The sequence below is a fragment of the Mastomys coucha genome, unplaced genomic scaffold (genome assembly GCF_008632895.1).
Source record: "Mastomys coucha isolate ucsf_1 unplaced genomic scaffold, UCSF_Mcou_1 pScaffold3, whole genome shotgun sequence".
NCBI classification, from domain to species: Eukaryota; Metazoa; Chordata; class Mammalia; order Rodentia; family Muridae; genus Mastomys; species Mastomys coucha.
Genome location: NW_022196909.1, coordinates 10652991 through 10663612, shown reverse-complemented (window position 1 = coordinate 10663612; position 10622 = coordinate 10652991). Strand labels below are relative to the sequence as shown.

Genomic DNA, 10622 nt, shown 5'->3' with positions numbered 1-10622 from the left:
TATATATATATATATATATATATATATATATATATATACACACACACATATACATTTCTTTTCTTTCATTTGTATGTGGAGGGAAGGGGTAGGGTTTCACTATGTAGCCCAGGCTAGATTCACCGCCATCAGTCTGTCTCCCTGGTGCTCAGCCTGATCCACACATCAGCCAGGCCTGGGCCCAAAATCCCATCTCTTAAGTTAGAGCACAACTGGCCAAGGTCCCACACTTCCTTATGTGCTAGATGAGCAATCCCTGCCTGCCCCCAGTCCGCAGCACGGGGGTGAGAGAAGGATGCTGACTCTCCTAACTTGCCCCCTGGCTCAAGCTCACGACCATGACCTTATATTTCACAGGGCTGGCGTGGGCTCCCAGTGACCGGTGTCTTCCCTCTGCCAATCGGCATACACCAAGGGATACGCTGTCTCTGAGGCTCCCCAGAGCCCAAGGGCTGACCTGCACAGCTCCCCTGGGACCAAGCTGTTTGGCCCGCCTCATGTCCAGGTTGTTTGTGCAGGGTGGCTCCCAGTGCACAGGGACAGACCCACCCAGCCCAACAGGCTCCCTTTCATCCATCCACAATGCTCTGCATTTAAACCCCATAACCTATTTCTGAAACAAGCAAGCAGCCTTGATGTCCCAGGCAGGCCTGCCTGCCTACCAACGGAGGCACGAGGAGACCTGGTAAACCTCAGAGACGCTTCCTGCCTCCTGATCTCAGCTTCGGGAGCCCACTGTTCACTTCTGTGGTGTAGAAGACAAAAGGGGACAAATGTCCAGCCAGCGCTCCAAGCCTGGGCTTAGCCGGCGACATCTGTTCGTTTAAAACGGCCTTCTACTTTGGGAGCCCACCACACCACCCCAGGAATAGAATGTCGGGAGTCCCCTCTGTGGATGACGAAGTGGAATGTCTTGTGGGAAAGTGCTCTGGGCACAGTAGCCTGTGTTCTCCTTCACCTGTTGCTAACACGTGTTTTGTACCGGGGAGGGGACAACATCTGTGCTGCACCTCCTAGTGAGGTGAGAGATGTTTCCTCTCTTCCTCTCGGGTGGGGAGGATTAGAAAATGTCCAGATCTGTGTGTGGTAACAGGGGCAAATACCTTAGAGCAGGGGCTTCACGTGCCACCATGGGAAGTTTGATGCTGGTTGGGCAGCTGCCTTCTGCACAGCAGGATACTTGGGGGCCTCCCTAGTCTCTACCCATGAGATGCTGGCAGCACCCTAGCTCCTTCAGTGATTATAGAAATATAGCCTAAGGTTGCCTCGCTCCTTCTCCTTGACTCCTTTCCCTTCCTTTGTCTCTCTCCCAAACCCCACTGTATTTACATCTGGTTTTGTTTGTTTTGTTTTGTTGTTAAAAGTTAAAAGCAAACCCATTTGAAGGTAGGGCTGGGTGTATGCGCACAAGCATGCTCGAGGGCACACGTGCACGTGTGCGTGCCTGCACGGTATGTGTCTGCACATTATTAGGCGAGGGCGCCGGTCTCCCTTCTCCCCTCCCCACAGCTGCGATGTAAGGATCATAAACGTTGGAATCAGATGGATCTTATGTTTACTGGCTCTGCTGTTTACTTGGTGTATAGAGTCCAAGCTGATGGCTTAGCTCCTCCAAGTCCCAAGGCCATGGCTATGGGAGAGAGACGAGCCAGCTACAAAATGCTCAGGCTGCTTCCTGGAGGAGGCGGGCGACCCTGCCTCTCTGTCTTTGCCTCCTCTGAGTCCCTTCAGCATTATCTTCAATGAGTCTGGTTATCTCAGGGAACTGAGGGGTGCGCTAGCGTGTGTGTGTGTGTGTGTGTGTGTGTGTGTGTGTGTGTGTGTGTGTGTGTGTGTTCAGACTGAAGCTTTGAGAATGAGAGGTTATCTCTTGTTTGTTTTTTCAAGACAGGGTTTCTCTGTGTTGCCCTGACTGTCCTGGAACTCACTCTGTAGACCAGGCTGGCCTCGAACTCAGAAATCTGCCTGCCTCTGCCTCCCAAGTGCTGGGATTAAAGACGTGCACCACCACTGCCTGGTAAGAGGTTTACCTCTGTTGACAGGCTCCCAGCAAGTGCATGGTAAATCCTGAAAATAACTACCCGTGTTTCCCTGGTACTGAGATTTTAAGAAACCCCAAGGAAATGGACCAAGGAAAGGGGTCAACTAAGGCCCAGAAAAAGAAAAAAGGCACCCCAAGTCTACCATCAGGTGAGAGAAGAATGAGAAGGGAACCCCCCTCCCCCTCTTGCCTATCATCAGTAGCTCTAGATTTTTCCAGCACAACCCAAGTGCATGCAGAATTAACCTGACAAGCAGGCTAGGTTTGGCATGAAAAGCCTGCCTCCTCCACTCAGGAGGAGGAGAAGGAGGAGGAGGAGGAGGAAGAAGAAGAGGAGGAGGAAAGAGAGGGAAGGAGAGAAGAAAGAAGAAGCCCAAGCTAGGCGCAGAGCAGTCTCCAAAGACGAATCTCAGAGCATTGTGGTTAGGGGAAGCTGATAATGATTCCTGGCCAAGGGTGTGAAAGTCACAGGTCAAGGGTCAAGAGTCAGAGCATCATAACTGGGAATGCCAAGAGTGCCAGGGTGGGCCACTTTAGCCTGGGTAGGCCTCCTTTGCCTATTATTACACAGCCTGGGCCACCCTGGGCTGCATCTCCTTGGCTGAGGGTAACTGCCTCACCCTGAATCTGCCCAAACTCTTCACTCCACCTAGCTCCCACACACTAGCAGGATAAGAGCCTCCAGCCTGATAACCAGATATCCCCCATGACCACACCAGGCCAGGATGGCAGAGACAAAGCCTCAGGCAGGCAGAGCTTCGAGACAAAAGTAAAATGGCACCTGTGTCCCTGGGTCCATGACGTCTCCCCCCAGGGATGTCTGTGCTTCCAGCATCCCAGCCATATAAAAGCCTCCCACAATGAGGAGGATGTTCTGGGTCCCATGGGAGGGAGAGGCTGTTGGCTGCCCATCCAGGTACCTCCAGGGACAGGAAGTCTAGCTAACCATCCTTTTGTGAAGTGAAGTCAGAGCCCTATACAACCTGCTTGGCAGGTGTGTGTAGTGACAATCCCTTAAGCCTTGTGTGGGCGCTCTGAGGCTCCCTAACCACAGAAGCAGGGCTTCATGGGAAACATAGCCTCAGCTGTACCAGCCAAGGCCCTGTGTTTCCTATCCACAGGGCAAACCAGCAACGAGCCAGCAGCCCAGCCGAGGACACTGAACTGTTCCTGAGATCCCAGCACTCGGGGGATGGGGTTGGCGGAAGGATCAAGAGTTCAAGGCCAGCTTGGACCACGTACTAAGTTCAAGGTTGGTCTAGAACACACAGGAAGACACCGTCTCAAAAATAAACAAGCAAAAAGAGAAGAGGAGGAAGAGGAAGAGGAGGAGGAAGAGGAGAAGAAAGAATAAACCCAGGCTAGCCACAGAGCAATCTCCAAAGACGAATCTCAGAGCATTGTGGTTAGGGGAAGCTGATAATGATTCCTGGCCAAGGGTGTAAGTCACAGGTCAAGAGTCAAGAGTCAGAGCATCATAACTGGGAATGCCAAGAGTGTCAGGGTGGGCCACTTTAGCCTGGGTAGGCCTCCTTTACCTATTAGTGAAATTGAGGGGTGGAGAAGGGCCTGGGAAAGAAAGGGAAGCAGGAAGCTGGCCTCCACACACCTAACCATCAGGTCAGAGAAAGAACCTCCCCTCCCTGCCTTGCCAGGCCGATGGCATTCTCTCTCAGCTCCCAATCTGAGGGGTTTGCCAGGTCCTTCTAAATGCGTCACACCTCGCCGAGCAAGCTTCAAAAGTACCCTGGCCTTGAAAAGGAATGCAAGACCTCCTTATGATTTATCCAGAGACCTCCTCCTCCTCATCCTCCTCCTCCTCTTCCTCCTCCTCCTCCTTCTCCTCCTCCTCTTCCTCCTCACTGTTGGATCAGCCGATGCTGCAGTCTACAGCGTCAGCACTCACGGGTGAGCTCAAGGCCAGCCTGGGCAAGTTGGCAAGATCCTGTGTCAAAATAGAGAATTAAGAGCAAGGAGCTGAGGGCCAGGAGTCTATGCAAAGCTCTAGGTTCAGTTCCCTGGGACAAAAAAAATAAAAAGGGTGTGTGTATGTGGGGGGGGGGGTGCAAATGAAGGAGCGAAATGCCAGCTTGAGCTATTTAGCAAGATCTGATCTCAAAACAACAGGGCCTGGAGAGACGGTGCAGAGGTTCAAGAATACTTTGCTGCTCTTACAGAGGACCCAGCTTCAGTTCCCAGCACCCACATGAAGGTTCATGACCATTCAAAACTCCATTTCCAGGGCACCCGATGCCCTCTGCTGAAGTACCAGGGCACCGGGCACACATGCGGTGCATAGACATGCATGCGGACAAAAAGCCCAGACACATAAAAGAAAATAAATAAATTTAAAGCAAGAACAACAACGAGAACAACAAAAATGCATGGTCCTCTCCCAAGGGAAGCTCTAAATCTGGGTGGTGACCACATTCCTGTCTGTCTTCTCAGCCTCCCTTTACCTCCCTAGCCATATTGCTTCAGCCCTGAACCTCCCAGTTTCTCCTTCTGCCACAGCCCTGAGAGCACCCCTTTTATTCCGTGGCCACTCAAGCCCCCTCTCATCCCAGAACCCACACACGTGGGTCCCACCATAAGCAAAGGCCTCCTGATGCGGCAGAGGGTCAAGGCCCCTCCAGGACATACCTGCACAGCCTCAAGGCAGCCCCTGGATGATGGGGATCCCCCTCTAACCCCAGAGTAGTTAGAATGCTTTAAGATGAAAATATCTCTGGTTGAACAGAAACAGCAAGAAACCTCTGGAACGTCCCTTACTGAAACAGCAGCAATCGCTAGGAAAGGGGACCCCAGGAAGTCCCCTTGGAGAGCATCACACCATAAACACAGATCTTTGGAGCCTGACTGAGCAACAACCACCAACTCCCTCATCTCCATGCCCTCTCCTGCCTTTACGAATCCATTTGAGCCGGGTAGTGGTGGCGCATGCCTTTAATCCCAGTACTTAGGATGCAGAGGCAGGCAAATTTCTGAGTTCGAGGCCAGCCTGGTATACAGAGTGAGTTCCAGGACAGCCAGGGCTATACAGAAAAACCCTGTCTTGAAAAACCAAAAAAAAAAAAAAAAAAAAAAAAAATTCCATTTGAGAGGCTGGAGAGATGGCTCAGCAGCTAAGAGCGCTGACCGTTCTTCCAGATGGACCGGTGTTCAATTCCCAGCACTCACATGGCAGCTCACAATGTCCCTAACTCCAGTTCTAGGGGTCCTGACACCCTGAAACAGACATGCGTGCAGGCAAAGGTGCAGGCACATGAAATAAATAATCTTTTGTGGGTTTTTTTGAGACATGATTTCTCTGTGTAGCCCTGGCTGTCCTGGAACTCACTCTGTAGAATGGGCTGGCCTCAAAGTCAGAGATCTGCCTGTCTCTGCCTCCCAAGTGCTAGGATTAAAGGTGGAAGCCACTACCACTTAGCAATAAATACATTATTTTTTTAAATACTCAATAAAATAAAGGAAGAACCCACTGGAATGTCTGACAGGTAGCTCAGCAGGTGAAGGCACTCATGCCACGCATGAGAATCTGAATTTAATCCCTGAAACCAACTTCCCATAGATTGTCCTCTGACCCCTCAATAGTATTCTGTAACACACATACGCACACGTGTGTGTGTGTGTATATATACGCACACACACACACACACACACACAAGAACCAGTTTGACCAAACCAAAATTTCCAGCTTTGGCCATTCCTTTGAGTAAGTCATTCCAAGTGACAGCCCTCCCTCACACCCGAGGATCTGGTAACGTCCTTTCTCTTGCTAATCTGTCTCAGACACAGGGCATAGGACAAGAGAGAGAAAAAAAAATCCCCTGACACATACGCCTGGGCCACCAGTTGTGGAATACCACCTCTTAAAAGGCCGCCATTATAGGCCAGGCTTCAACTGACACAGTGGCACTGAGTCCATCCCACAAGAAACCAGCAAATTCTAGCTGGTCCCTGCACAGAAGCCACCACACCCAGCAGCGTGGTCCTAGCTGGACCCGCAGTTCATAGGCTTGGGTGAAGGGGTCAATACTCCAAGGAGGGAGGTGCGTCCACAGCCATGCTTCCCCGGGCTAAGTTACAATCTGTCGTTCCCCCGACACCCTCCCCGAGGAGCTCCAGGCCCGACGCATTAGCATTGGCAGCAGCTCACCCACTCTACCCAAGGCACCGGATACACTCACGATGTTCATGAGCGTGAGCACGTAGTTCTGCGTGTGCTCCCTGCCGTGGAAGCGAACCACCGAGTCATCCACCGCCAGCAGCACCTCGATGCTGTAGCTGCCGGGCTTGGCGTGTCGCCGCTTCCGCTCCGCATCACCCAGCCGGTCCCCCACCAGATCCAGCACGTTGGGAAGGTCACCAAGGCCGAAGGCTAGGAACGGGAGAGAAAAAGTGGGAGGCTGAGCTGCGCGTGCTGAATGGGTCTTTATATAGCTTTCTTTTTGCAGACGGGCTCTCCCAGTGGTCTAGCCTGGTCTGGAACTTACTATGTAGCTGAAGATAGCCTGGAACTGGTGATCCGCTTGCCTCCACTTCCTGAACGTTGGGATGGCAAGCATGTGCCACCATGCTGTTTCAGGAGATGCAGCGGAGTGAACCCAGGGTTGTTTTCCAGACTACTGGGCAAGCACATATCCCCAGTCCCTTGGATGGTTCCTCAAAACACTCATCTGAAAACCTGCTAGGGTGGACCCAGAGCTGGGGGTACAGACACTCCACAAATACACTCCTAGCAGGTAGCAGATGAGCAGACAGACAAATGGCAGTTGAGTGATGATGGGGGGGGCGGCGGGGAAGGGTGCCAGTGAATCTACATTTTAGTTTGGGTGACAGAAATGGATGGAGCTGGCATATGGTATGAGGGCTCCTTATCCAAAACACTTTTTGTTTTTTTCCAGATCTTGGAACTCACATAAACGGTGACAGCTGAGCATCCCTGACCCCAAAAATCCCAACTTGGAAATGCTCCAAAATCCCAAACAGTGAACATTCCTGAAAGCCCAGTATCTGAGCCCAATGGCCTCCAGTAGCTCTGACAGGCCACTGGGAGGAAGGAGGGAGAAATCCTCTGTGTGTGTGTGTGTGTGTGTGTGTGTGTGTGTGTGTGTGTGTGTACAAGGACTCTCTCCAGCCTATGAGCAGCGCTCAGATAGTCAACACCCCTGGAGCCTTTCGGCCATGTCTACTATAGGGAGGCTCAGACAGGTCACCCTAGGTCACACAGCAAATTAGTGGCAAGAGCCCAAACTATAAACTGGAGTCTCACTCCTTCCCTATTACTGCCCCCAGGGAGGGACCACACACATTTCCTCAGTAAATGAGGAAAGGGGGGGAGTCTGTGTTAACGGGGGGGGGGGGGGGGGGGGGGGGAGGAGGGTTTATCACGGGTACCTCAGTTATAGTCTCTTCAGTGTGACCCTCCAGGCACAGTGAGCCAGAGCTGAGCAGTATCGGGGAGCCCACCCAGGAAGCCCCCAAGTGAATGGAAAACGTACAGCTCCTCCAAACCACCAGCAATCTCCAATCCCTGAAACCTAGGGTGACCCACGGATTCCATTCCCAGACCTCACCCAAAGCCAGCTGCACTCTCAGAAGATCACACGCACATGCCCGCACCAGCCCCAAAGGTGCGCGTGTAGAAGAGTGCAGACATACAGAGGGCGACCCCTGTGTCCCAGAAATGAGGGGTGTACTAAGACCTCCGAGATGAGAAGCCTTGACCGCTAAAGTGGTCACGCAGGCCTTGAACTGTATGCCTGTGTTCACACGAATTAGCCCTCGTCTAGGAGAGAACTCAAGATTTTAAAGAGAGCCGCAGGAGGGTTTTGGAATTAAACAAGGGTCTTGGTGGCCCACGTGGCGAAGACGACGTAAAGCCACACAGTTACGTACTTCAAAATGGTCACTTTGGAGACTGAGGAGATGGTTCAGTGGGTAAAGGGTTTCAACACAAGCATGTGGCCCAGAGTTGGATCCCTGGCCCTAGAGAAATGCAGAGGAAGCGGGGGTGCCTCCCTGGAATCCTAAGATGTGGGAGGCAGACACGGACTCCTCAGAGCAGGCTAGCTAGCTCGCTATCCAAATCCTTGAGCTCCAGAGTCTAGTGGAACAGACTGCCTCAGTCCGTAAGGTAAAGAACGTTCAAAGAAGACATTCACGTGCACACACTCCCAGAAGCACACATTCACAAGTACAGATAAACAGCAGCATGTGCAAGAACACACATGTACATACACATCACATATACGTGTTCACGGCTGAGGCCAAGAGCTCTGCCACATGAGTTTATGCAGGCTTACATCCAGCTGTCTCCTCAGGAAGGATGTCGGGGAGAGAAAGGATGCCCAGGGCAGGCCGGGGGATCAGGAAAAGGGTATTTTAGTGTACAAGAATGTGTGAGTGTATAGGCGTGAGTATTGGGGTATGGGGGTACCTGAGTACATATTTGTGTATGTATACAGTGTCAGTGTGTAGGTAGGGGCACAGGTGTGTGAATGTTGCACACATATGCTCTTCAAGAAGCCGCAGCCAAGGCCATAACCCAAAGGCCCTAGAGGAATTGTCCCCTAGGACATTGTCACCCTAAGTCATGGATGAACACTGTACCCCTTTACTGGAGGCAGTCTGCCCTTCCAGAGGCAGTCTGAGTGACAGGCCCATCTGGTGGAGCCCCCCAAGCCTCCCATCTGTTTTTCCTTGAGGGCACCTGGACCCCCTACATACACATACACATATATACACACACACACATGCATACACACATACACATACATACACACATACACACACACATACACACATACACATACATACACACATACACACACACATACACACATACATACACACATATGCACACACCGACACATACATACACACATACACACACACACATATACACACATACACACATATACACACATACACACACATACACATACACACACACATACACACATACATACACACACATGCACACACCGACACACACATACACACATATACACACATACACACACATACACATACACACACATACACACACATACACACACACACACACACACACACAGACAAGAGTCCATTGGGGTGATTGAAAGGTGATGTAGCCTTGGGGGTAGTGTTGACTCTGCGCGGGGCCAGGAGAGGGACACCCACAGAAAATGGGGCCAGGCAGACACGAGGGTGGGGCTCAGCCTGGGGCACTCCTCTGCCAGGCTCAGAGGTAGTTCCTCATATGCCAGACAGAAAGCGGGCCTGTGAAAAACCCTGGCCCATCACAAGGGGATAGGCATTCCTGAGATCTTCTCATGAGAAGTGTTCCTACCAATGTGCTTGCTTCAGAATCGAAGGTGCCCAAGAAAGTCCTCTACCGCCCCTTGCCGCTTAGAGGAAAGACCTTGAGCGGCCAGGCCCCGGCCATTGGCTGGTACACAGGAGTTTCACTCAAGTGGTTTAGGGTACAAAAGACCGGACACCTTTCCCTGAGCTGATATCTCAACTCTGCAAATTTGGCCTTGAGGCCACCATCTGTGTGGCTGCTGAGGAGGTCAGGATCGGGCTAATAAAGGAGAAGCTAGGCTTTCCCAAACCTCTCTTCAAAGATAGATTTATGGCCATTTGATTCAGAACAACCTTTAAAAAGGAGGTTAAAAAAAAAAAAAGCATCTAGGCCGGGCAGTGGTGGCGCACGCCTTTAACCCCAGCACTTGGGAGGCAGAGGCAGGCAGATTTCTGAGTTCGAGGCCAGCCTGGTCTACAGAGTGAGTTCCAGGACAGCCAGGGCTACACAGAGAAACCCTGTCTCGAAACCCCCCCCCCAAAAAAAAAAAAATCTAAGACTTGATGTTCTCCTTGGAGTACATCAGGAGTACCTCCTTGAGGAGGTACTGTGTCCCCACCTCAGCCTAACTCATGCCACATCCATCCAACCTCTCATTCCCACCTGTGGGCTACCCCACCCTCCTCCCCGCAGTTCTCACCAGTGACACATAGAGGGCAGAAGCTGGATGTTCAGAGAAGTCCCTGCAGTATAGAACAACTGGTCTCCAGCCTTCCTTCCCACGAGGCCCCACCCCACAGGACCCTGGCATGAGGGTGTGGCCGTGCAAGAGCAGATTCCATTCATCCCTCGCCATCGCTTCCAGGCAAAGGAACTCCACGACTAAGCTAAGGCTCACTGCGAAACTGACCACAGGGCCGGAAAGGCACCTGTCACATGCACTATAGGCTTCCCTCAACGGTGGCGCCCAACTGTGTTCTCCAGGGAGCGGGGTTGTGCCCAGTTTTAAGGGGTTCCCACATTAGCATGCTACTTCAGTGACTACAGTAAGATCCAGCGTTCATCAACTGCTGCTGTTGGCTTTCATTCACTCGGGCTTCGTGGGCATTTGCCGATATCTACAACAGTCTTTGTTAGTGTACTAGGAAAATGAGGTCTGGGGGTGTTCAAGCACTTGCCGGGGATCCCTGAGCAAAACGGTGCCCTGGACACCAAGCAGTCCCTGCTGCTCTGCCATCAGGCACATGTCCTAGAGAACCTTCCTGATGCTCACACATAAAGGATGCTAAT

General features: G+C 51.8%; 1 protein-coding gene across 5 annotated transcripts in view; it reads right to left on the bottom strand.

The window, feature by feature from the left end:
- The window catches only part of Adamts14 (ADAM metallopeptidase with thrombospondin type 1 motif 14), an 85488-nt gene that overhangs the window by 49435 nt on the left and 25431 nt on the right, over nt 1-10622 (bottom strand). For all 5 annotated transcript variants that reach the window (XR_004112361.1, XM_031347873.1, XM_031347872.1 and 2 more), the window contains exon 4: nt 6232-6422. Coding sequence is in view for 4 of the 5 variants with exons in the window: in XM_031347873.1 (XP_031203733.1) it covers nt 6232-6422 (191 nt within the window). In the remaining variant the exon portion in view is untranslated. The remainder of the gene's footprint in view (nt 1-6231; nt 6423-10622) is intronic.